Source organism: Sciurus vulgaris (assembly GCF_902686455.1).
Source record: "Sciurus vulgaris genome assembly, chromosome: 3".
NCBI classification, from domain to species: domain Eukaryota; kingdom Metazoa; phylum Chordata; class Mammalia; order Rodentia; family Sciuridae; genus Sciurus; species Sciurus vulgaris.
The window spans coordinates 7,961,047-7,988,438 of NC_136463.1; the positions used below are offsets into that span (position 1 = coordinate 7,961,047).

A 27,392-nucleotide genomic window follows, 5' to 3' on the forward strand; every position below is an offset into this window, starting at 1 on the left:
CTTAACATAGGCTGTGGGGGCATGGCCCACTTCTCTTTCATAAGTATCCAGCAGTTGCTTCCTGTTCTTTTTTTTTTGGTCACCGAATAATTTTATAAGTTTAAAATATTTATATACACAAACAGACAAATATAACATGTATGGCGTATGTTTCCCAGTGTGAGAGGTAAGATATCACATAGTTTTGGGGGACAGCTTCATGGAAATATAATTAATTTTTAAAATTCTAATTAGTTATACACGACAGTAGAAGGAATGCATGTATACATTTTCATCAGGGACAGTCCTCCTTATGCGTCCACCCAGTGACCTGGAGATTTTGGGTTCTAGCAGAGCACCGTGGTGTCTCAAAGCAAGAAGAGAAAACTCCAGGCTTAGCTTTGACCCCTGCAGAAGAGGTGCCGACGTAGTAAGCATAGAGAGCGCTTCAAGGAAAAAGAAATGAATTAGAAGAGAAACCCTGACTCCAGGGCAGACTGTCACTAATTAACATACTCACACAAACTGGGTCATCCATCAGAGCCACATGAGGCGGATGACAGACACATATGCAAATGGGCACGGCGGTGGGCAAGCATGCGAGCCAGATGAGGACATGGAGAGAGGATGGACTGGGGGCAGGTGGTACCACCGAGTCTGGACAGCTTTTGCATAAAGCTGTGTCCCACTTTGCAAGCTTGCTGGCACCTACTGGACAGCTTCTGGGGGTCCAAGGATCCTGCTGGCCTCCCCTGAAGTCCCTTGAGGGTGACAGCTGTGTTCAGAAAGGTGCCTGTCACCTGGCCATTTTGAAAGCTCCGTCTTCCTCCTGTGACATCTCTTGGGGACATGACAAATGTTTCATTCTGCCTGGGTGTAATTAAACTTTGGGCTGAAGTGTTACCCTGCAGCTTTGCTGGCAAATTCGATGATGAATTAAGTGTAATGTTTACTGTGTTAATGGGAATGGGATTTAAAATAATGCACACAGCTCGCTTAATTACGTTCCTGCGACTCCCCATCCCCTTTACAAATGTCATTCCAGCATCCGGTCTAATTGCACCAGCTTCTCCTTAAAATAGTCCTGTTTCCTCCTTTCCTCTCTGCTAGGATTTACTGTTTTTCTCTTGCACGACTTTTGAGATATATTTGCCCAGCTGGGAGTTTGGTTCTCCCTACCCCCAGTTTATTCAATCTACGGTCCTCCAAGCATTCCTTACCTTCATTTGGGAGATAAAATCCGGTAGCCCTATTTTCAGGGGGAAAGAACTAGAAATGACTGAGTCCTGAACTCCACACTCGGTCCTATTTGCTCAATCCACAGTTGGCCCAAAACCCGGGGTGTGGATTCTCCAGTCAGGGAGGCTGATGGGGCTCCAGCTGGAGGTGGCCTGGACAGAGAGCAGCCCGCATCTTCACTACGTCCTCCTTCCCATCGAGAACACGCTGCCCATCCTCAGGGTTCCTTCTGTCCGCTCTGAACTGTTCGTGGTGGTTCCTTTGGAAGCAAGGTTTTGAAGGCAGGAGGAGGCGGGCACCTAGGTTTTCTGTCTGGCTGGCAATTCTAGGGTCCTCTACTAGCCTCTTCACCCCGAAAGCAGACGTTCATAGACTTGAATTTCAAGCAGCAGGATTTTCCCCTCCACCAGTCCCTCAGCTTTGCTCAGCATCCTCAGCCTCCCTAGACTGCCTTGCCAAGGGACACCCCAGCTCCATCCTCCAGAGCTGCTTCTTCACACCCCAGCTGCATCCCCAGAGATGACGATGATTCTTCTTCCTCCTCCTCTTCCTCCCCCCTCCTCCCCCTCCTCCTCCCTTCTCTTCCCTTCCTCTTCCTCCTTTTCTTCCCCTCCCCTCCCCCTTCTTTTGCCTGCCCTCCCCCTCTTCCCTCCTCCTCTTCTTCCCCTCCTCCTCCTCTTCCCCTCTTCCTCCTCCTGCTGCTCCTGCTCCTTTTCTTTCCCCCTCTCCTCCTCTTGCTCTTCCTCTTCCCCTCCTCCTCCTGGACTGACCCCAGGGGTGTTCTACCACTGAGCTACATCCCCAGGACTTTTCTTTTTTTACGTTGAGAGGGGGTCTTGCTAAAGTGATCTAGGAGGGGTGCTTGGGGTAAAAGGGAGGGAACCCGCCTCAGACCAGCTGAAGGAAGAAGGCAGACTGTATCCCAAGGAAGCAGCATGCAAAGGTGGCGAGACGCGCTGAGCCTCGGGGCACAGGGATTGGGAAGTGGCAGCAGAGGGCATGTGCTGATTCCTCCCACCCTACTTCCCACCAGCACCTCTCCTTTCTGCTTCCCATCGCCTTTCTTCTGCAGACCTGCTTTCTGGGCTTCTCTGCCATCGCCAGTTATGAGAGTCCAAGTTGCCATAACCGCAGATCAAGAGATCTGTCAAGGCTGAGAACCTGGTGGTTGGGCGGGTTGGACCACCTGGGAGCAGAGAGGCACACACCTGTGTCCCAGGCTTTCCGGAGTCTGGAGTCTCACTGGGAGGATGAGGGTGGCCTGTGGGTGCAGCCCCGCGCACTCCCCAGGAGGCCTGTAAACACGTCTGGCTCTCGACTTCCAATCCCTTCACCTCCCAGGCACCTCCCTTCTGTCTGCCGAGATGGGATCACCTGCCTTCCCCAGGCAAAGGACAGGAGCAGGGACACATAATGGGCTTCCTTCCCTCTTATGAGGCAGGACAGTCTCTTGTTCTGTACTCTCCACAAAGAGCAGTGCTGTGGCCAGACACGCAGGGTCCCCCTGCACCACAGGGTCCCCTGCACCAGGCTATTCTCTGCCAACACTGACCTGGTGTCCTGCGATTCTGTTAGATTCTGTCACCATTTGCTCAGAGATATCATCTGATTCCTCAGTCCCACAAGAACACCCCCACTTTAGAGTCCACTTCCGAGTCCAGGTTGTCAACTGGGTAGCTAACCAATGGCCAATAAAGCAGAGACCCCGTGACCACCTCCCTGAGTTTGATGGTCTGCTTGGATTGCTTTCAGGACTTAGGAAAGCAGTTTCCTTTCTGGTTATCTGTTTATTAGAAGAGGGTCTGATTGGGAGCGGTGACACAGGAAGGAGGTGCTGGACACTGGAGAAAGCGCCGGGAAGGGGCACATACCGCCCTCCTAATCCCTCCCCTTGCCCAGCACCCAGGATGGCCTCTGAACCTTCTCTTTGGGGGGCTTGTGTTGCATGCTTGATTGAATCCTTGGCCATTGGAGGGCCATTTCACTGATGAGTGAAACCTGCATCTCCTCTCCCTCTCCAGAGGTCAGGCCAGCAGGGGAGCCAACTGGGGAGGGGTGAAGGTTCCAACTGTCTAATCACATGGTGGGCTCTCCTGGCCCCCAGAGTTCCCCCATCCTTAAGGGCTTCCCAGAAGTCATCTCCTTACCTTGAACTCAGGTGTGTTGGAAAGGGGCACGTTATGACTAACAGAAGACTCCTCTATCTCTCTTATGACCTAGGAAGTTTACAAGGGTTTTCGGAGCTCTGGCACTACATCACACCTCCTCCCCCCCATGATCGCCAGCGACATCATCACTGTAGCCAGGGGGGAGGGGACTTTCAGAGATAATTAGATGAAGGATAATGCAGACTCATTAGCAGGCAAACCTTTTCCAATTACCAGATAAGTGAGAATGCAAAATGATGCTTCAGGCAAATCAGTAGCAACATCACCTTTGGAGCCACTTAGCAGTCAGCCAAAAATCTGCAGGAGAGTGGGGCCCAAAGGGGAGGGGCCAGAGGGACGACTGCCTCTGGCTAGTGTGGAGCTGTGCAGACCAGCCTCAGGGCTGCTTCCTGAGCCTTAGATGGAGACTGGAAATGGATGATGGCCATCTGGAGGTCTACCCAGGATGCCTTGCAAATGAATGAATTGCCTCTGGGCACCCGCTTTCAGTGGAATAGCCAGCCATGATTCCCTGTCCCATGCTACCTGACCCCTGGCAGTTATGGGGAGACCCTTGCAGGTGGACAAACAGTGTGCATGGGGTTAATCATCCATCTGTGTCATAGCTACAGTGCCCCCATGCAGCGTATCCAGAGGTTTGCTGGGACTCTGTGTGCCCGGGAGAAGCAGAGGGCATTTTCGGGGAGAAGCACCTCTGCATTTTCAATGCCTTAGGGTGGACTGACCTGGAAACCAGAGAGGGATGCCTGTGATATACCTGTCTTTAGATCAGGGTTTCTCAGGGCCATCTGCTGACCCCTGTGTTCCATCACACTGATTAGAAATGGGATTCCTAAGCAGGAGTGAGGGGGAGCATGTGTGGTCCCAGCTACTTGGGGGACTGAGGTGGGAAGATCCCTTGACTCTCGGAGTTTGAGATCAGCCTGGACAACTCAGGAAGACCCCTTGTCCACCATCTTTAAAAAAAAAAAAAAAAGAAAGAAAGAAAAAAGCAATTCTTTTCCTACTACAAGTCTATTTAACTGAGGTAGTTCTAAAGTGCAGATGTAGAAAATTCTGCAGGTTATTTTAAGGGGGAAAATAAGTCAACTCTACAACTGAATATAATTTCTGTTTCTTTTGGATAGAAAAATGCAGGAAAGGACTTGTGACCTGGTATTAGTGTAGCAGTTTTTTTCTGGAAGGACACCTTAGAATCTGTGATCAGTGGTTCCCCGTGAGAACTTGGGGATCAGAGAATGGGACTCCTGGTTTTCCTTTCTACTCTCTCCTTTGTATTTCCTCGTGTAATCAGGTACCTGTGTTTCTGTCACACTTTCAGATGTCAGCAGGGATTATCAGGGCCGTGGGATTGCATAGCATTTTCTTTTCTTTATGATCATTTCATTTTCAGAAAATCAGATTTTTAAAAATGCATCTGCCATGGCTCTCACGAGCAGAGTCTCTGGGGAAGGAGCCCAGGGTTTAGTACTCAACATGCACAGCCGTATTTGAGATCCCAGCTCTTCCTCTCGGAAACTTCCAGAAGGACATCTCGACAGAAGCCAGGGCTTCCGCCGTCAACTGATGTTTTCTGGTGATCGTTTGTTCTTCCCTCTCTTGGACGGCAGTGCCTAGGGGTGCCCTTTCCGAGTGCACGAGGCTGAGCCTTAGACCCAGAGAAATCTTTGACTTTCCTCTTTAGAGATCAACTGTAGAGACTCCTTGTAAGAGCTCCTGAGCGTAGCTTAAATTGAAGTCAGCCATACTTATCAGAGGCGTGAGATCCATTGTATTCACCATCTGTAATTCACCAGGATTATGCAAGGTGTTTGGATTATAAAGGGGTTTGGGGAAACCTTGGGCACTGTCTTTAGAATTCTACATACCACAGATTCTACAGAGAACATTTGTTAAGTTTTTATCATTAACATGATGCCTACTGAAGATTTTTGATATTATCCCTTTTTATTCCTAGTAATCTGCATTTATGCAAAGTCTTAAGTGAATATGGCCTAAGATTTTTTTTTTTAATTTATTAAGTTGTATTCCTCTGCTCTGAATATTGAGGTTATACCAATTTCATTGGAGTTGGGGATTTTTATTTCTTTTTTCCTGCCTGTCTGGCTGTCTTTCTTTTTCATCTGTTCTCCGGAAGAGTTGGCATTGGGATTATTTGCTCCTGGATAATTCGATAATGTTTACCAAAGTTAAAAGTTAAATTCAGGCACATTAAACATTTAAAGAGTTTATTTGACCTGGGCAGCACCAACCACAGGCAGGAGAAGATTCCATCAAGAGTAAGAGGAGAAAAGTTTTATAAGGTGTTCTCAAAGGCGAGACCCAGAAAACACTTGATTAGTTAGAATGAATAGCTCCTAGCTAAGGTTAGGTGGCAGTTTCTGGTTAATTAAGCTTAGGTTGTACCTTATACTGAGTTGGGTTTTGGTTTGTTTATCTGGAAACACAAAACAAGGGGACCATCTCAGTCTAATGACCTAATTCCTTTTTTTTTTTTTTTTAAACCATGAATGTGTTAGCTTTCCATTACTGTGACAAAATACCTGATGATCACCTTAAAAGAAGGAAAGGTTTATTTTGGCTCTTGGTTTCAGAGGTTTGAGTCCAGCATCTCCCTTGGCACTGTTGCTTTTGGCCGGAAAGCATGGTAGAGAAGGCCTTTTTTGCCACATTGTAGCCAAGAAATAAAAAAAGAGAGGGGAAGGGGCTGGGATTCTACCATCCCCTGTAAGGGCACACCCTCCATGACCTCACCTCCTTCCACCAGGCCCCAGCTCTTAGAGACTTTACCACCTCCCTCGCATGCCACAGGTTGGTGGCTGAACCTTGAACACAGGGATCTTTGGGGGACACTTACGCAGAACTTAATACCAAAAATACTGCCTGGGTCTCGTGTGTATGTGTGTGTGCTTCATCCAGCACACCAGAGCTACTCTTCTTGAAGACATGCTGTGCCCCAACGAGTCTAACCTGGTGGGATTTATATTCCTCCATATTTACTTTGCTCTTTCTGTTTATCACACATTTTCTTTTGCCTTCTTTGATACTTTATTGAAATGATTAATTTTTCTTTATCCTCTCTTTTAAAATTCCCTTATCTTTTATTAGTTTGGGAGTTTTAAATTCTTCTCCTTCTTCTTCTTTTTTGGCTAGCATAGTTGGCTTAATGATGTTCCACATTAACATGTCCCTCCATCCTCTCTGGTCATTGGAAGGAGGACCTTCCAAAACCATATCTTGGTTGACTCCCATCATCTTCTCTGCTATTATTTTTTCCACAAATTTTAGTTTCACCTTTTCGGGATACCCCCCCAAATTAGTCACTGCGAGTTCTCCCCCCACTCCATTGCTGTCTCCCAACATTTGTGCAAATCCCTCTGCTTTCCCTTCTCAGCTTGTACTCCTTTGGAGGGAAATGGATTCCCCTTGATTCTTCCCTTAAGATCTTAGGATCTATGGTTTTTTTTTTTAACTTGGTTGAATCCTAAAAATGTCTTCATTTTGCTGACTCTTGAGTTGCATTTACATTTCTAGGTTGACAAATGTTCATTTTCTTTGGCACTTGGTGTTCCATTTAGACTGCCCCCGTCCGTCTGGAGAGTCGTGTTGCCTGCTATATTCTCCGTAAGCATTATAAAAACACACACGGCAGCATCTTCATTTCCAGTTTCTATCTTTCTGGATGCCTGATTTTTTTTTTTCTTTTGTCTTTGGTGATTTTTTCAGTGTGTGATTGTGCACATCAGAGTTGTTTTTCAAAGGGAACACTTTTTTCAGTTATTTCTGAAAAAAAATTTATTTTAGCAACTCTTTCCTCCAGTTTGCCTCTTTCACGTTCTTTATTTTCTTCTCCCACAGTTCTTAGAAACGTGGTCTTTGTTCTTTTCGTCCTCCCTGGATCCACACACTGCCTAATGCTGTGCATCCCGTGGTCTCTGTGTGTTCAGACTGATCTCTAGATGGTGAACTAACTGGTCACAGAGTTTGATAAGCTCCTGTTGGATTTGTCTGTTGAGCTTTGGTTTTGTCTTCTCGTTCTAGAGGGTTCTTTTGAGCCCCATCCGCTTGTTTTCTCGCAGGTGCTCCTTGCAGTTGTAATTTCTGCTCTCAGGTCTGTAATCAGGTCAGGCACGCTTCATGTTGTGTTTCCAATGCTGAGTCCTCAGACAAAGTCTGGCTTCTCCCCGCTGCAGCGTTTGCTGACTCTCACCCTCTTTCCTCGTAACTGTTCTGCGCCAGCTCTTCTTCGCTGGGTATGTGTTTTCCTTAAGGACCTCCGGGGTCCTGGGTCGTGGGGCCATCCCCGCAGAGCGGTTTTGCCTCCTTCACTGTAAGACCCTTTACAGCGACATTAGCTTGCAACCGATTTTTCTAATGACAACCAGTTGGGGTTTCCCTAACCCACTCAGAAGATGGAAGCTCAGACCTCAGACGATGTGCAATATTCAATTTTTAATTTTTTGAGCCAAAACCAAAAATACTTTTCTTCAGAGATCACATGGAAGCTGGTGAGCACCCTTCTAGTCTCTGCACAGCCAGATGGGTTTTTTCTTCTGTCCCCCACAATGAACGACTCCCGCCTTTGTAGGATTTTACCTCCTGCGGCCCAAGGCATCCTCTTTGTTCTCTGTGGACAGTAGCACCCAGACCCGTAGGGACCTTTCTTTTCCTGCAAGATGGCCTGTGGATCAGCTTCGGTGGTTAGGACTCTGATTATAGTCTCCTTATCATTAACAGTCTCCTTTCTTTATGACAAGCTCATACCTGCATTTAAAACATGTTTTTGTTTATTTCACCCTTTTCCAAGTGTTTGTGGAGGGATATTTTGGCTAATTTTCATTCTTCATCTAGCCAGAAACAGATACATCTGTGGTGGAATTTTAAATGTGGGAAACCCCTTTTCCTGTGTCTCATCTTTAGTCCTTAACAGGGTCTTATGCATCTGCGACTCCCCCAGAGGATAAGCTGTTTTCCAACAGCATTTCCTGGAGTTTCACAACATTGTATCTTTTTCAGAACCCGTCAGTGACTTGACATTGCCATACATTTGACAATAAAATAAAAATGCAGCTGGCACCCAGTGGCGCAGGCTTGTGATCCTGGGAACTGGGGAGGCCGAGGCAGGAGGATTGCAAGTTCAAAGCCAGCCTCAGCAGCTTAGTGAGCCGACTTAAAATGAAAAGGGCTGGGGATGAGGCTCCGTGGTTAAGTGCCCCTGGGTTCAATCCCCAGTATACCCCCAACACCAAAAAAAAAAAAAAAATTCAAACAAATGTTCACAGTCACCAGGACTCTGTAAGCAGGGTTAGGATTTTCTGTTACACTCTCAGGTAAGGAGAGCATTTTGGAAGAGGGACGGAGTTTGTGTGTGGTATAGGGGAGGGTAGAATCGGTGGTTTGTCACACGGCTCATCTTTGAGCCTTGAGGTACTTCTTCAGGGAGGGAAAGGGTTGTTTTAAAACCATCGGTGCCCTGAAAGGAAAGGGGGAAAGAGGGCAGTAGAAAATCTAATTGGCCATTAACTTCCTTGGGGTTTGTGCTGAAATGTTGCCTGGATTTCAATTAAGCAAAGCGCCTTCTTCCCCATCCCGGCTGATTAGGGGTTGCCATGGCAGCAGGCACGCTGCTCTCTGAAGCCCACCCCCGCGACCCGCCTCCGGTACATTGAGTCCACAAGCTCTGTGAAGCCCAGTCCTGACTTCTCTGCAGTCTTGGGGACCCAGTGTCCAAATGTGGGACAGGTGACCGTGGGGAGGTCAGGGCTTGCCGCTCTGGTGGCTTCTGGTGGGTGGACAGCATCACTCTAGTGACGTTAGGAATAGTGCCAGGCGGCCCTCTCTGGATAGGACATCGTGTTACTGCTTATTGCTTTGAACTTGATTTGGGAACCTTAGGAACAGAAACAGGGCAGGTCATCCTGTGGGCAGAGCACCCAGTGTCTGGGGTGCAGGCCTCATGGATTTCCCTTGGATTCTCCCAGACCGGGTTTCTCAGGGCGGGTACCAAGGGCTTTCTGCACTGACTCTTGCTTCCTTCCATGTTCCTGGTTTGGAATCTGTCCTCCTAAGAGACAGGAACATTTATAGCGGAAAACTGATATGTTCCATTTGTAGGGAGAGGAGTACAATGAGCTCCCATCCCCCAAACGCACGTTTCCAGCAAAGAGCCAGAAGTCTGGACGGGTTGCTCAGCTTGAGTGGCCGTTCCTAGGGGTTCTCATTGTGTTTTTCTGGACTCGATCCCTCTCCTCTGAATAATGGTTTCCTAGAGAGCCTGTCACACTGCAGACTCCTGAGCCCTGCCAGGTTCTAAGACGCTGCCCTTGGCTCAGGTGCTCCGGGTGCTGGGATGGGTTTTCTGTTGTTGGCATGCTCAGGTTGAAAGTCACTTTGGAAGGCTCTGAACTTGGCTGGCGGACTCGGGGGCCATCTGCCATCCAGCCGTTCCTGGACTGCTGCTGACGTGCACACGTGCTCTGCCTTCAAGTCCCGTGGTCCCTTACCTCACAAGTCTGACCCTCTGAAGCCGATTTTCAGCAAGACGTTTCTTCTTCACTGAAGCTGGAGGAACACAAAGCTCTCGCCAGCCCCGTCTCTCCCCTTCTCTGAACCTTTGCTGGTTGGCGTTTGTCTGCCCCTTAGGGAAAGCCATTCCTCCCCTGTACCTTGTGGCCCCACCTAAGTAGGACAGGGGAGAAAGAATGCCCCCGCTCTGCCCCATTACATCTAAGGATCTCACCGGGCGGAGTCCACCCTGGAATGTCAGGGCAGCCCTCCTTTGTCCCCATACTGATTTTGCTAAGTCTCACTGCGTTTGATTTCTAATTTCTTTTATTCCTGCCCTCAGAACCAATCTTTTCTTTGCTCTGTTAGCTGCAAGAAACCTCAAGTCAGCACAGACATCTTTGCCCGCCAGCTCCCTTCTGACCTTCTGTCTCAGAACTCCACCTCGCTGCACTAGGATCTGGGTGGGGCCTTCTCCAGGTCACCTGGGCATCTTGCGGGCCCCCATTGGATTGGATGGTGGACATCTTTGAAAATGCGGTGGTCCCCAACTCAGTGCAAATTGGTAGAGAAAGAGTTGTGCATTCCAATGGGTGGATCCATTTCTTCCCTTCTTGAGCCCAGCTTTCCTCTGGCCTTTTCCTTCTGACCTGTGTCCATGGGCAAACCCACTGGTTCTTCCCAGCAATTAGCTGTCTGATGCTATTTCATTAAGCCCTTATATTTCCATTTTAGGTTCAATTTGTTTTAATTACTTGAGAAACAGAAAATGGCTGAATAAGAGTAGCAATTGATATATTTTTCATATAAATCATGCATGTATTTATGTGTGTGTATGTACACATCCATTTATGCATCTCTGTGTCCATTCATCCATCCTTTCTACTCTGGAAAGTGGTCAACATGTTTCAGGGATGCCGTTGATTTATCATATTTTTATCTCCCTGGTTGTAGCTTTTTTTGGGGGGGGGGGGGGGGTACTGGGGATTAAACTCAGGGGCACTTGATCACTGAGCCACACCCCCAGTCCTATTTTGTATGTTATTTAGAGACAGGGTCTCACTGAGTTACTTAGTGCCTCACTTTTGCCGAGGCTGGCTTTGAACTCCCAATCCTCCTGCCTCAGCCTCCCCAGCTGTGGGGATTACAGGCATTAACCTGGCATGGTTGTAACATTTTTAGGAAGTTACCCTAAGTACACTACTTTAGAAGAGTAAATCTGTTGAAAGAAAAGAGAGAGAGAGAGAGAGAGAGAGAGAGAGAGAGAGAGAGAGAGAGAGAGAAAGTTACTTTGTATTCCCAAGCAGTAGAGAGTATCTTAAAGGGCATCACCTCTTCCTTTTATTGACCGAAAGTCTCTGTTATCTTGAGCAGAAGGCATTCCTTTCTGAAACTTGAAAATGTCAACATGATTGTGGAATTTTAAAGTGTTCACCTTACAGCCAAGCCACAGTTCTGCTCTGCTTATGTTGAGATTTGGGACTTGATGGCACTTGACAGTTCTGCACCAAATCCTATCCTGATCTGATTTTTTCCTCCTCCACCACAGGCCTCCTGCCTTTTGGCATTTAAGAAAAGATTTGTACTACACCGTTAGCCTTTCTTTTATATTTTTATAAATGCATTATAAGCTCATTGTAGAAACCACAGAAGCATGCTTGAGGTAGTGCTGGTTAGGCAGGCAGGTCCTGCTTACTCCATCTGCTCTCCACAAAAATGGAGAGACTGGCCAGTCAGCCAGGAACTCCCACCCCTTGCTTCTCCAAGCCCGGTGCTTGCTCCCGACCCCAGCTCAGAACTTGGCAGAAGTTTACTCAAAAGTCATTTGGGTGCTTTTTCACAGAGAACACCTGACGCCCAAGTTGGGAAGATGATTGTTTGTTAATAGTTGGGACCTTGTAGAATTCTTTTTTTTTCCTCCTCCTTAACAGCAGGAAGGGATGCCTGTGCCAAAGTTTATCTCTGCAGCGTTTACGATGTTGCTTGATTAAATTAATAGCATGACAATATTGCAGAGGAAGATATAGCTAATTAAGAAAACAAACTTTCTGAAACAAACAAGTAGTTCATTTGCATACTGTGTAAATCATTTGCATACTGTGTAAATCATCTGCATCTCGATGATACGCTGATTGCTCCTGCTGGAGCCACGCTGATTAGACACAGCACACCCAACCCCTGAATGGCCGCGGAGGCCTTAAAGGCTTCACCTTCCCAGCCACCTGGCCTCTGCTAACACGGGGCTTCTCTTCTAGCAGAGAGAACAGGTGCTCCTGCAGTTCTCCACCCCCCTCCAGGAAAGGGCTGTGTCCTGTGATCCTGGGGGTGAACCTAAATTTGATTTCTTGAGATGCAGAAAGGTTTTGGAATGACCCCACTGATGGTCAAAAGATGTGACTCTTAACAGTCCTGCTTTAGGGGAGAATACCAGGTTCAGCAAAGTATAACCTGTAAGCCAAACCTGGCCCACTTCCCGACTTTACAAAGTTTTATTGGAACACAGATACACCAATTCTTTTATGTTTTGTCTGTGAATATCTTTGAGCCACATCAGCAGAGTCGAGGAGTTGCAGCAAATATGGACTGACCATGAGGTCTAGCATTTTCCTCTCTGATAGGTTTCCTGACCCTTCATTTGTATGTCTGTAAGGGAGGCCTTTGGATAAATAAATGTCTGTCTATCAATGACACGGGGAATTGTGGAATGAGGTTCTTGACCTTGAAGATCATAAACTCCCTGGAAGCACACACATGATGTCTTGTATGGGCATATGTAGACACGTGCCCAAGAAGAAGCATCTGTTGGCTGTCACGATTCAGTCCACAAATATTTGAAGACCTACTATGTGCAAGTGCTGTGCTTGCACAATTGTGAGAACAGGCTCCAGCTGCTCCCTCGTGGTGTTTATGGACATAAAAGGTGGTAGACCTAGAGACAGACAACCATAAAAGATGCACTTGAAAACTTAAATCTTATGAAAATTCAGGCTGCAAAAAACAGGACCCCCCCCCCCGCAACCTTGTTCTTTCTCATTTGCCATTCAAGCTGCACCCAGAGGAGGAAAGGCTCAGAAACAGCTCATCAAGGCAACGTTTGAGTCACGGATGTCTCCAAGTAAGATATATTGGCCCTTTAAAGTTCATCTAGCATTGGGCCAGTTTTTAAGTGGTCATTTATAATTCCTGTCCAGCTCTGTTCCATCATTCTTTGCAGCTGGACTCACTAGAGGACTGCTAGGTGGCTGCTTGTGCCTGACTTTGAAGTGATTTAGACAATGAACACGCATGCTTTTTATCCAAGAGGTGAAAAAAAAAATCTGTATTTTCAGTTCTCCATTTGGCTACTTGGAATTCTGCATGTTGCTGCTCTTGACCTCTAATAACTAAAGGAAATTCAGCTGAGAACCACCAGCCGATACAGGAGGATAGTTAGTGGTGATGTCCTTGCTTTACCACTCTGTAAAATCATGTTTCAAATCCAGATGGCAAGTTGTGTGTGTGTGTGTCCCCGTTCAACTGTACAGACATGCATGCAGTATGAAAATTTTCAAAATTGTTAAGATATTTGGAAGATGGTTACCAGTGGGTGGTGAATGATTTTTAGATTTTCTGTATGCATCTCAGTAGCTCCTAAAATTTCTCTAAAGTATTGGGATTTTTATATTATCAAAATATATTTTATCTAGGTGCAATGGTATATACATCTGTGGTCCCCACTGCCCAGGAGGCTGAGGTAGGAGGATCGCTTGAGCCCACCAATTTGGGGCCAGCCTGGATAACACATGAAACCCCATCTCTTTAAAAAAAAAAAAAAAAAAGTAGAGAAAGTATTTTAAAGAACCTCAAGGGGAAAAGAATGCGTTTTATTTGGGGGCACAAAGATACAGTGCATGATCTGGGCAAGTGAATTTGCTCCTCATAGGTGGATATTCTTATCCTGTGAGCAGTTGGAATGTGCTGTCCCTGGAGCCCTTGGGGAGTTTCACAGGCTGGAGCAGTTTTCTGTGAATATTATCCCTGGAAGTAGCCATCTCTCCTGGGGGAGGTGGGGGTCGGCCCAAGGGTGGCCTAAGCAGGCTGACTCAGAGCTGGGGCTGCCTAGGATGGGAGAGTGTTCACTCCGTGAGGTGCCCTGGACTCTGCCTAACTAGGCTCATTCATGGTTGGAAGAAGCTAAGTCCTTTAGCTAGGGCTGGGCCAGAAAACTGGAGGTAGACTTGGCCCGGGAATTCTTTGCTATGGGCTCTTTTCAATTACGTCTTTCTAAAGGGAGGGGAAGATCGGGGGTAAATTCAATGTATTCTGAAGGTAGGTGTGTAAAGGCCGTGCACCAGGCTCCCGTGTTGGCCATGCCCAACTCCTTCCCCCTCCCCTCCCTCTCCCAGTCCCCTGGCTGCGCTTGGGAGTCCCCTTCTCTCCGTTGGGATGGATGCCGGACTTGCAGATGTTGCCTTTCTTGGTCTCTTTTCAGCAGCAGGTGACGTTGGCCTGGCCAGTCTGCTGGACCTCACGGCAGTTGGACAGTGGTTCCACCCAGGAAGTGGGGTAGCATTCAGGGTCGGCAGCCCGAGTGGAGGCATTTGACACCCAGCCCCCAGGCGGGAAGGTGGGGGTGCCAAGAGTGTCACGGTGGCATTTTGTCTTTGGGGCAGAAAATCCTGATCTCTCTGGCCCTGTCTGGGTTCCCAGGTGGGAGCTTTGATCTTCCTGGAGTGTCCCCTGGGCCTCTCAGTCCCTCCCACGGTGAGTGACCGAGAGCTCCCTGCAGGGACTGGCACGGACTTCCATCCTCTTTCACACCCCAGGTAAAGCCGCGGGTCCCCTGGCCCCCTTGTAACAAAGACAAGAGGCAGAACCTCTGTCTTTGGGCTCTCCCCCATCGTTCCTTCCTTGCTGCTGCCCTCCAGGGCTTCCCTGTGCTCATTACCAATAGATCACCACCTAAATCGCAAGGAAACCCCTGAGCCAGGAGGCGTCCATGGTCACCACATTTAGTACCACATTTCCCTTTTGCTCACCTGACTTTGGAGGAAAGAAATGTTCTTGCTCCTATTGTAGTTTTCAGAATGTAGTACTATCAGCAAATCCCAGCACTAGACGAACTCTCAGTTAGAAGTGGCTATCGGTTTGCATTGACATGGTCCTGGTTCAATTCCGAGCGACCCCGGCAAAGGACAGGAGAGGGAGTGGGAGATCAGTGGCGAGTGGAGGACTGGATGTATGGATGCAGGAGGGGAGAGAAGGGCGGGAAATGCTCGGCTTGGGGACTTTTCCCGTCAGTTCCTGTGTCAGGTTCCATTTCCTGTTCTGTCCCCCTTGCCACGGCTCAGGTCCTCTTCGAAGAGAGGATTCTTATTTTATGCAAGAAAATGAGGGTTCCTCCCAGGGCGGCTGGATGACCCTTTGCCTTCCTGTCTTGAACTCCTTTGCTTTCCCCGCTCTGTATTTCCAAAAGAAGCCTGTTTATCCTCAGATGTCTCACACCACGCAGGCTCAGGTGCCTGCCCATCCGCTACTGAATCAGGCAGTCATAGTTGGACCGAAGAATATTTAGATGCTGCAGAAGTTGGGTGAGCTGACTTGCGGTTGGGTGGTCGAAAATATTCATTTTCAAAATCAAGTCTGGGTCACAGTTTCCTTGAGATGAGTTGGGGGTGGGTGTAGCTTGTATAGTGCAGGTTCCTGAGCTTCTCGCCAAAAGACTCTAATTTAGTAGCTCCAGGGAGGGTCCCAGGAACCTGCATTTTAGTCTACACTGGGGTGTTGGGGATTTGAACCCAGGGCCTTAGTGCTTTCGAGGCAAGCACTCTACCAACTGAGCTATATTCCCAGCCCAAACCTGAGTTTTATAAGCTATGCCTTGACGCTGCCACGGTTAGTCCCTGCTCCACTTTGGGAGATGCGGTAGTCTAGTTGATGGTCCTTGTTCTCCAAATTAGAGGAGGCTAAGGGGCCACATAGCTCACTGGGGAGAGCGAGCCCAAGAACCGTTGAGTTACTACTGTCCGCAGCTGGACCCGAGCTCAGAAGTGGCGCAGTTCCCTTATCTGTCTTCCCCTTGACCTGATAAGTTGCAAGTCCATAAGCTAAGGAGGGCTTCCCATCCTCCAGGGGCCGTTGGGAGTCCTCTGCAAAGCTCTTACAGCCTGGGCCTTCTCCAAAATGTCCTTCACCAGTGAGTGTCCAAGGACTTTTTGAAGCAAATGTCCTTTGCTGGTGGATCCTGCAAAAGCTTCCAGGGTCTCTCTCCCTGGACATGCACGTTCAGGGTGGGCAAGGAAGAAGTAGAGAGGCAGCTCTGGAGCCCACCCAGGATTTATTTTTAGACCACTGTTAATTCACCAGGAATGAGTTCTTGTTTACCGAACAAGTTATTTGTGCCTTTAACATAGAACAGCCGACCCTGGTAGGTGGACTCTTAGTATTATTGGACGTTTTGGCTCTGTTGGTTGAGAGTAAAAATTGTTTTACCCAAACACTTGGAACAAGGAACATTTTTAGTGGGTGGTTGCTTAATGGATGAGAAATCTTTAGCTAATAGTGAAGCCGTCTCTTCTTCAGCTGTTCGTTTAATTTCCAGCAATTATGCGGATCTATTTGTATCTGCATTGTCGCTAAGGAATTGCTTATTCATAAGCATGTAAGGTAAGGCCTGGGTGATGTTCAGTGCCTGGGAAAACATGTACTTACCAAGAAGATGAGGATATGCAATCAGCCCTTACGCAGGCAGCATTGGACCCTCTGATAATCATGTGGCCTGTGACCACTGGAGTGGTAAATGGAAGTGTGCATTATAGTTAGGGAGGTTGAAAATAAGTTCATGATCAAGTTTCCTGAGCTCTGGGTGCCACTCTGCCTAGAGGTCAGAAACCGAGCATCACAAATACTTCAGTTAGCTTCCCATGAAGTTTCTGTGCTCTCCAAAGGAATCTTTTCCTGCCCCGGGCCACGCACGCTGCATGCAGTATGCATCCTCCATGGGGTTTACCCAGAGGCCAGCGTGTGGCCATTTTCCCACAGAGCGCACAGTTTGCCCTGCTCCTCTTTCCCCACGGAACACAGGCCCTAGATTAGCCACAGTTGGGAATGTCAAAACACAGGATACCTAGTTAAATTTGAATTTTAGAAACACTTAAGTATAATAACACTTTAGTATAAATACTTTAGTATAATAATATCCCATGTAATATTTGGGATATGCTTATTAAAAATTAAATCTGAAATTTGTACATAGCGATAGAGCCTATCTTTTAATTTCCATCTGGCATCTCTGGCAAGGATTGTGCTCATAAGAGATTCTTTCTGCCCTGTGCACAGTTTACAACACTGCTGTGCAGCTTTTAAGAATCCCCGGGCTTCAGGGGGGAAAGAAGGGAGACTGGGGAAGGGACAGACACTCCCACGTATCCCCTGCTTTTGAAAAGAGTGATGTTTCAATATTGAGAGAGAAAATGACCTGAGGAAATTAACTTCGGAGACTCTACCATACAGTGTCGTAAGTAAAGCAGATCACATTAAAAAAAAAAAAAGACACTCTATGGTTTTGAGAAAGTTCTAAAAGGAATTGAGACGAGACTCCAGCCCAGACAGGTGGGTCCGTCAGTCTGCTGTGCAGTAAGACCTGCTGTAATGAGCGAGGACTCATTAGTCACCGACAAACCTAAGTGGATGGCAGGGAAATTACCCTTCTGTAAGGAATCAGCTAATCATGTTATTGTTACTTAAAAGAGGGCTTATTTGGGCCAAGGGCATTTCACAAAAGAGGGACAAAATAAGCCTCTGAAACTCTGAAAAATGTTCAGCTTCACTCGTAGTCAAAGAAACACAAATTAAGGGAAACATCATTTACCCCGTAGATGAATACACTCATCTTTACAGGAGAAGCACCCAGTGCTAAGAAATGACTGCGGAGAACTGGACAACTCTACCATGGCACTGCCAACCACCGAGTCTTCCTGGAAGTTAATTAGAAAAATGCACCAAGGCCCTTTGACGAACGGTTCAAACTTCTGGGAACTTGGTCCAAATTTCTGATGGTTTGCGCTGGTTAAAGGTTTTGCACTGATTTTTATAAGAAAACATAATTTTAGAAGCAGTCTAAATAGCCAGTGGTATGAGAATGTAAGTCAGCGTTTGCATCGCTTGAAACACACAAAAGGGTATTTAATCCTATGGGGAAAGCAGTCTGCTGTTGTACAAGGTGACATCTCAGCCATGTAGAACTGCTTGAGAAAGTGGGTTAGGAAATGCGCCAACCTCGAAGCATTACTTTGTGGGTGGTGCGATTCCTGGGGATTTGCATTTCCCTGTGTATACTTTTAGGTCCCCAGGGTTGCTTTATCATGCATTTATGCTTTTGTATAAGCAAGCTTGTGGACAAGGATGCTTTCTGGGAGTCACTGGCCCGACAGCCAGATGGGGGGAGAGAGCAGCTGCCCAGCCCTGCTGTGGTTGCTTAAATCCATTGCATGTATCACACTGAAATGCTCTGCTGTTGGTTTTAGGCTGGGACTTTCCATTTGCCCCCAGGCATTAATACTTCAAAGGGTTCTGGAGAATTTGAAGACACTGCTGGGTGGGTAGCGTGATAAGACTCAGAGAAGCAAGGGATTTTTCTGGGGAAGGCATCATTGACACTCTCCTTCCCTTTTTTTTACCATCCAGACCAGATGATGAACTGCATTTACCCATTCTGCAGCCAGCCCACCTCAAGTTGGGCCACAACTCAAGAACCCAGAGGGTTCTAAAGACAAAGTTTAAGCCAAAAGTATTGAAGAACCCAAATCAGCCCCTTGAAAAATCCATGTTTTTCTTTGAACCAACGGAAGTACCCCGAGAAGATGAAAAGCTAAGGATCACCTTCTTTCATTTTTTTTTCCCTCTCCGTTTCAGCTGAAGCCTCCCCTTTTCTGCAAAGGCAAGACCAAAATTAATTTGAAAATGCAGTTACAAGTGGAAAGAGAGCAAGGGGTTCCTTAGGAGGATGTTCTGTTACTCATTTTTAAATGCACGTACTTGCCTTTGCATTTGTAAGATGCACGTGGGATACAGCTGAGCATGTGGTTCAGTTTTAGGAAACCAGTTGCTGGTGGGCATTTAGTTACAACCAGGTACATGCAAGAATTAAGGGACCCTGTGCAGATTCCCCCTCCCTGCAGGAAGAACGGCTCCCCATGGACTGAGCTCCATTTCCCGGGATAGATTCACCTCCCTTTCCATGTCCCAGTGCATGAATGATTCAGGAAGTTGTAATAAGAAGAAGGAGTGCATAACATCATAGGCAGAAGCAGCCTTTCCCAGAGTGGGTTTCCATTCCAGGTGGGAGGGAGCAGAAAGAGGATGCCCCCAAGTGGCCAGAGACCAGCACTGCGTCTCCCAGCACCTGGAAGAGGAAAAAGTGCCTAAACCTGAATAGAAAAAGAAACCGTTTGGAAAATAATGGGTTCATACAAGTAAATGCTCTAGGGCCGCTAAAAGTTAGAGTCACCGAGACAAAGACATTTCAAAAACATTTCTGTAGCTGAACATGAAACAGCAGAATATGAAACCGTAGCCCGAATCGTGCTTTATGACAGGTGTGGTGGACAGTGTGTCCACATATTCTAACTCTCAGAACGTAGGGATGACTCGTTAGTCCCATTTTACACAAGAAGGAAAGGGAGGTGCACAGCCGGCATGGCCAATAGCAGACAGTGAGGTCCCCTGCCAATCCCCCTTCCCACGGTTGGGGTTGTGCACAAACACAAAGCAACACCTTGCGAGTGAGCTGGGCGAGGGGTAGGGACGAATGAACGCCGTTGTCTGTGGTCTTGGGGCCCTGGTCTCTCTGGAAAATGTGCTTCCAGGTAGTTAGATTTTCAGAGCTGTGCAAAAAGGGAGCGGTGGAGCCAGGGGGAGGTTGGAGCCCGCCGCGGGCTTCAGCTTGAGACCTCTGGGGTGAGGGGTCTTCTGCTGGGACTAGGAGAACGGCCCTGGCTCTGCCTTGAGTTCCCACGTGACAGTTCAGAAGGTCTCTGTGGGCGCCACGGTTGACGCCAGCCACTGTTGAGCCATCACTTCGTGTTCCCATTCGGCATCCGTCATATAAGGGAAGTCCTTCTAATCCCATCTGACATTAAGGAGCCAAAACCAAGTTCTTTGCAAACATCCTCACAACTCGAGTGGGTAATTTTATCTCTACCCCACTAAATGATGCTGATTGTCTGGGCAACCGGAAGGGAGACCGTGAGTGGATGGACCCCCATCTTCGCTGCTTTCTGTTGGCCTGTGGATGCTGTTTGCACCCATGTGGTCCACGGTGAACGTCTGCTTCTCTTCATTGTATCTTTCACAACAGGGGTTTAGAAAGAAAGTATCTTCTCAGGGATTTTGAAGTTGTCTGCACTTAGCAGACGAGGATTTGCTTCCTTGTGCTAATCCAAGCAAGTCATCTCCAGCCACAGCTTGGGTGTGTTGCTGGAGCTCTCCCCGGCTGGTGATCTGTTAATTAGCACTGCCCGACTCACTGGAGGCCTGAGATTCCATCTCCGGGCCCACTGGACTTAGGCAGTCCCACCGTCCCAGGGCGGGTGTGCTCGTACACCCTGGTCCACTGGTTACCAGTGACAGTTACCACCACAACGGAATTTGAATATTCTCAGCCTGAGGTCCTTGAGTCCATAGGACTCAAAAATTGTTTCAAAACCACCAGCATATACCTTGCTGGAGAGTGGGTTGTGACTTTAATTGTGCTTTTATAAGCCATTGCCTTTCAAGACAACATAGCACCACAGGGGAGCGGACCCTCGGACCCTCGGACCCTCGGCACACGACACGGTGGGGCTTCCCAGCCGCTGGGGTGGCTGTGCTCACAGGTCTCGTGTGCTATGGCAAGGCCCCGCCCCCTGTCTTCAGCAATCTCAGATGGACCTTGTCACTCCCCTCTGGCACACCCCGACCCCAGCGAGTGCTCAGCCCTGTACTGATCGTCCTTTGCCCACATGCGGCGCTGAGGTGGCCTTACCAAGAGAGGCGGAAAGGTCCCTGCTTCAGATGCACCCTGCTGTCCATCACGATATATATTGGGACCAAATGTCCTTGCTGCAGACTCATTAGTGGCTGCTACCTAGTGAATTATTTCACCTTCATAAGGGCGTCAGGCAGTCACACCCTCCCGTTGGCCTCAAGGGAAGACACTGATGCCAGTCTTCACAGGTTGGGACCCTCAAGGCCAGGAGCATGTCTTTGCTCCGGTGAGTAATTCTTCATGCGGCTCGATGTTCCTGTCAGACACAGTCGGGTGCTGGCACTGCTGATGGCGCTTCCCAGCTCTGTGGCTCTCTGTGCATCCCCTGCAGGAGATCCAGGGTCAGATGCTCTTGTGACGTTGGTGACAAGTGCCGCCCCAGGACTTGCTACAGAGTGCGCCTTCCTGGCCCCTAGATGCGAGGGAGTTTACTAAACTGCCTTCCCCATCTGTCTTCTCTCACGTTATAGAATCTGTAAAGGAAAAGATTTTGGGGGGCTCCTAATCAGCTGCCACTTGGAGAGCAGTTAAGCCAGGCCTGCGCTCTCGGAGGGGACATGAGGAATCAGGAGTGTCAGTCCAGGAGACAGCTGGCACCCTGGCTGCAGACAGCTTGGCTGGTGGTCAGCACTCGGAGCCGCTCTGCTCCTTAGGCTAGCTGTCCCTAATTTTAGTCCATTCTCCCACCAGCCCCTGCGGCCCTAGTCCTCCAGACCCTGTGTAAAGTCACCTCCCGCCTGTGTGGACAGAAACACACGCACACATACATGTGGGGAGCTGCCTGGTGTCCCCGTCGGGAAAGAGTGTACCCTGTGGCGCTCACAGGTACCCACATGCGTGCATGACGCACACACACACACACGTGGTGTGAATGCCACACAGACAGTCTGGGAGTGGCTGCTGTCACTTGAGATGTCACGTTCTCCAGAGGCCAGCGTTGTGAGCCCGGCCTACTGGCCATTGCAGGCTGGCATCCTCCCACGGTGCGGATCAGTTACAAACCCTCTTTCCTGTCCCCTCGGCCCCTCCCCGTTCCTTCCTTCTCTCTGTCCTTCCTTTGGGGGATGTGGCGCGCAGGGCCTTGCTGTCCTAGGCCCTGGTTCTTAGGACTGGGACTGGGCTGTTGGTGGGGAGAGCGGCGGAGCCAGGAGCCGGGGCCCTCCTGCTTAGCGCCTTCATAGGCTTCGGTGTCTCTGCCTGATCTGAGTGAACACACAGACCCTGGTTTTCAAGAGGAGGAATTCTTGCCCTTTTCGTGCCTGTGACATAGAAAGCAGCGTCCGGGCAGGCGGCTCACCTGATCGGGAACACAGCTGCGCTCGGTCCGGGGCCGGGCTCCGCCCTGGGAGGAGAGAACCCGCCCTGCCCGCGCCTGGGAGGAGGCCGGGCCAAGGATGCACCCTGGGGGCCGAGGAAGCTCAGTTGCTGCTGCTTCTTGACTGGATTCCAGCCAGTTTCCCTCCGCCTTCCAGCTCAGGCCAAGGGGTTCCTCCCGTGGAAGCCATAGGCGCAGAGGGAGGGGTGGCTGGAGTGCCTCCCCCGGGCCCAGGGCGAGGCTGCCGCCTTCAGGCTCTGTCCCTCTCACAGCAGAGGCCTGGCTACTTCCACAGGAGCCTCTCTGACCGCCGTCCCACCCCGGGGGCCAGAGCCTGGATGCTCTGCCTCCTTCCTGTCCCCCCAGTTCAGCCTGCCCCTCCCGGAGGGGGGGACAGGAATAACTGAGGGGCCCTGGGAATTTAGGCCACTCTGGCCCTGGGATGACACTACCCCACAAAAACCAAAGAGGGAGTCTGGAAAGGAGGGTGGGCTGGTGAAGCCTCAGGGCTGGGTGCTGCCAGTGGCCTCCAATGTCCCATGGGACCTGGGCTGCTGTCCCCTGGGCCTCCGTCTGGCAGCCTGGCTTCCCTTCTGTGCTTGCTGATGTCCACCTGGGTACCTGCCCCCCGTCACATGACCTTCCAGATTTGGCAACCGCCCAAGGGCCACCTTGTCTCCCCAGGGAGGGAGCCTGCTTGGCTGAGTCTGGTCTCTGGGAGGCGGGGTGTCCAGGAGTAGGGTTGCATACTGTGTGGTTCTCCAGGGCTCTGGGAGAGAGGGAGACCAGCTCTGATGATAGCCACCAACATGTCCGTGTGTTCCAGAGCCCCGTGCTTTCCCCGTTGACTCCTTGTGGAGTCAGTGAAATCTGTACTGTTGTTGCATTTTGTGAATCAGAAACCGTAGCACAGAGAGGTTGAGCAACTAATTCAGTGCCACACAGCTAGGAGAGGCAGTTGGGAGGCAAACCCGGGGGTTTGCTTCCTGTATTTGTGCTCCTCCTCAGTCTCAGCGTCACTGGTCTCCGCAGGCATGGTGAAGGGCCCATCTTCATCTTGCTCACCTTCCTAGCACCTGTGCACTGGGCACTGGGCGTCGCGGGGAGGGTGTTTGCTGAGCGACTGAGTGTGCGTGTGGGTGAATGGCCCTTGGGATGTGGGGGCTGCCGCAGGCTGGAAGCAGGACACTCTGCGGGGGACGCTTCCTCACGTTTTCAAAGCCTCTTTCCCACCCCGCTCTCTTTGTTCAGACAAGAGCGAGAACGGCGAGGCCTACCAGAGGAAGAAGGCGGTGGCCGCTGGCCTCCCCGAGGGCCCGGCCCCGCTGGCGCCGTCGCGAGGGAGCGGGGCGCCACCCGCTGGCAGCAGCTGGAGGAGGATCGCGCTGCTCATCCTGGCCATCACCATCCACAACGTCCCAGGTGAGGTCGGCCGGCCCTGCCGCACTGCCCGGGCCGGAAAGGGGAGCGGGGTGGCCTGGGGGCCGCAGCGCCTCCTCCCTGGGCCCCGAGGTCTTCCTTGGTCGGTGCGTGGCCTCCTTGGGTTCAAACCTCCCCCACACCTCCCGCCATTGCTCCCACGAGTTCCCTCTCTCCGCGCTTGGGACCAGATGCACACACCGTGCGTGGTGTCCTCCCCTGACCATCGCAGGGGGTTGGGGGCACAGCACTATGAACAGAGAGTGTCTGCCGTCTGGCCAGTGCTCCCTGGAAGGACCGAGTCAACCTAGCGTGGCCCTGATGTTTGACTGACCCTCATTCTTTGAGAAAGGTCGTCACGGACCTTTTCCTCTTGAGCGTTGCAGAGTAATTGGTTTTATGTCCTTGGCTTTATTTTAATTGGGGGAAAAAAAGGACTTTTGATTTTTTTAAATTTCGAAGATAATGTACGTTTCCTTTAGAGCGTGTAGATGTAGTGAAGCATAAAAATATAAAGATCTAAAAATGCAGCGGAGGAACCGGGCTCCCGGGGATACTTTCTGGAATTCCAGCTCCGCCACCCGCCGATGAGTTTGTTGACAAATGGCTTGAACTCTCTGAACCTGGGTTTTCTCATTGGTGAAATGCGGGTGATGCTGCGCCTGGCTTACTTTGAGATTTAAATGAGATGCCTAATGCCCATCAAGCTTTCTGTACGGTCACGGTCGGGCCTCATGAGCCAGGTTGGCATTGGTAAACTGTCCTACCTGCTGTCCTGCCGTGACTCTCTGTCTTCAGTCCTTCAACATTCTGACCACTGTTTGTTGTTTAGAAACTTGACTCTGAGCCATCACCTGGTCCAGGGAGCATTTCCAGGAGATTTATTTCCTGCATCCTTGCAGAGTTCACCATACCCATCCCTTACCTGCTCAGCAGGGCAGAGGATATGGTAGACAGAGGAGATGTAATTTAGAATAAAGCAGGCCAGTGGGCCCCGGTGAGACAGACATCCTTGCATTTGAGTCAGTCGTACAGATCCCTGGGAAAGAATGAGTGCACCAGGCAGAGGAATCAGCCTATGCAAAGGCCCTGAGGCAGGCGCATGCCTGGCACCCAAAGAGTAGCAGGAGTCCAGTGTAGCTACAGGATGTAGAGCAGTGGGGACAGGGGCACCCGTGGGGAAAAGGGGCCAGCTGTGCCCTTAGCTAGAACTTAGGGGCCTTACAAGGACTTTCAGTTTTGCTCTGTGGGTGAGGAGCCATTGCAGGGCTTATTAATGAAGGAGCATATGGTTCAACCTAAGCTTTACAGGGCTCTGTCCAGGTGCTGCATTGAGACCAGACTCAGGAGGGCAGGTGGAAGCAGAAAGACCCACATGGAAGCCACTGCAGAATCCAAGTCAAAGGCAGTAGTGGCTCAAGGGTCCCGTTCCAGGTCTCTACTGAAGGTGGGGTCAGTGGGATTGGCCGGAGGCTGGGTGTGGAGTGTGAGAGAAGAGATGAGTCAGGAGCCATGCAGGGCCGTCAGCTGCCAGGTGGTGTTGTGGTCAGCTGAGATGGGGAGGGGGGGGCAGGATCGGGGAATATCAGCAAACGAGTCATGGAAGGTGGATGTTATGGTTTAGATATTAGGAGTCCCCCAATCTCCTGTGTGAGACAATGCAAGAAGGCTTGCAGGAGAAATGACTGGGTGGTGAGAGCCTGAACCCAATCAGTGACTTAATCCCCTGATGGGATTGAGTGGTAGCTGAAGGCAGGTGGGGTGTGGCTGGAGGAGGTGGGTCTTTGGAGATGTGCCTTTGGGTCCATATTTTGTATCTGGTGAGTGGAGTCTCTCTCTGCTTCCTGATCATCCTGCGAGCTGCTTCCCTCTACCACATGCTTCTGCCATGATGTTCAGACTCACCTGGTGCCTGAGGAATGGAACCAGCTGTGTATGGGTTGAGACTTCTGAAACTATGAGGCCCCAAATACACTTTTCCTCTTCTAAAATTGTTCTCGTCAGCTCTTTAAGTCACAGCAGCGAAAAAGCTGACTAAAACAAACTGATACCAAGAAGTGGGGTCTTTGCTGTGATTAACCTGAACAAGTGGTTCAGAAGCTTTAGGAGCATTTTGGGAATTTGTGGGAGGACTTTTGAGATGTGTAGCACTGTAAGCTGGAAATACTTCAGGTTTGTTATAAGTGGAGTTTAGTGGCTGATTCTGGTGGGAGTTCAGAAGACCAGACTGCCAATAGGACCGTGGACAGTGGAGATAGGGCTCAAGAGGGTTTAGAGGAAAAGGAGGACACTACTCGTAATTGGACTAGAGGCCATTCCTGTTATGTTCTGGCTGAAAGGTTGTCTGCATTTTGCCCTTGTCCTGAGATTTTTTGTGAAGCTGATTTTAAAAGCAATGGGCTTCTTAATCTGGCAGAAGAAATTTCTAGACAGCATCGCATTCAGGCAGTGGCATGGGTGTTGCTGGCAGCTTTTAGCCAAATTTTTCGGAATAATCAGAAGCAGAGGCAGAGCAGAAAGATTTGAAAAACTTGAACTTGAAGGTTGGGAGTAAAACTGGGGCACAGGAAGTTGCAGTTTTTAAAGACATTGTAGTCACTAAAGAAATGAAGAGACTTTGCCCAGAGACAACAAGAAAGATGGCCTTAGGGCATCTGAGGAGCTGGCAAGACCACACCTATCTCAGGTTCAAGGGAGTAAAAGGAAAAAATTCTCTTGAGAAGAGACTAAGGGGGTACCCTTCTTGCACAAGGGGGCCTAGGAAGTTTTTTCAGTATGCTCCATCACCCAGACACTCAGAGGCTGCTGCAGCCAGGGTCCCTGGAGGCTTGGCTACCGCTGGATATGGCAGCAGGCCTTGGTGTCAACCCTGCGTTGCTGGTTCTGCAGGGATGCTAGGGTTAGGGGTTATGGAGGCTTCCACCAAGATTTCAGAGGAAGGCCTGGGAGGACAGGCAAAGTGTAGCAGGGTCAGAGTCCCTGTGGGCAGCCCCTGAGAAGGGAAGGTATGGAGATGTGAGGAGGAAGCCCACGTTGCAGTGGAGACCCCTGAGATTGAGAAATGCGAGTAACGTGGGGGCATCCTCTGGAACAGAAAGGCCACTGGGCTGCAACCTACAAGGCCATAGGGCAGAGGTGCACAAGCCCTTTGGGCAGAACATCACTGTGCCATGTGCTCCAGATGCTGGACGTGGATCTCCAGGACCTATCTGCCCAGCTGGATTCCAGTCTTGTTTTGGTCCCATCCCTTCTTTCTATGCCCCTCATTTTGTGCATGGAAATGTTTACTCTGTACCTTTGTATATTGGATGCTTGTAAATCACTCTTGATTTTTACAGAAGCTCACCAAGCAAGCTTGCCCTGAGTCTCAGAGTAGACTTTGAACTTGAACTTTTGGGCGATCTTGAACTGCTAAGGCTACGGGGATTCTTAGAAATGGACTGAGTGTATTTCGCATTATGAGAGGAGTAGGCGCTTAGGGGGACCAGGGGTGGAATGTTACGGTTTAGATATTAGGAGTCCCCCAAAAGCCCCTGTGTGAGACAATGCAAGAAGGTTTGGAGGAGAAATGATTGGGTGGTGAGATTAATTCAATCCATGAATTAATCCCCTGATGGGATCGAGTGGCAGCTAAAGGCAGGTGGAGCGTGGGTCTCTGGGGGCATGGCTTTGGGGTATATATTTCATATCTGGTGAGTAGAGATTTCTCTCCTCACCTACAGTTGTGCTGGTTGGGTCTTTTAGTCAAATCAGCAAAATAATA

The 27,392-nt window shown here is 49.5% G+C and overlaps 1 protein-coding gene across 5 annotated transcripts in view; it reads left to right on the top strand.

The window, feature by feature from the left end:
• Positions 1–27,392, top strand: part of SLC39A11 (solute carrier family 39 member 11) — a 398,609-nt gene that overhangs the window by 232,712 nt on the left and 138,505 nt on the right. For all 5 annotated transcript variants that reach the window (XM_079132336.1, XM_079132335.1, XM_079132337.1 and 2 more), the window contains one exon: positions 23,462–23,632. In XM_079132336.1, coding sequence (XP_078988462.1) covers positions 23,462–23,632 — 171 coding nt within the window. The remainder of the gene's footprint in view (positions 1–23,461; positions 23,633–27,392) is intronic.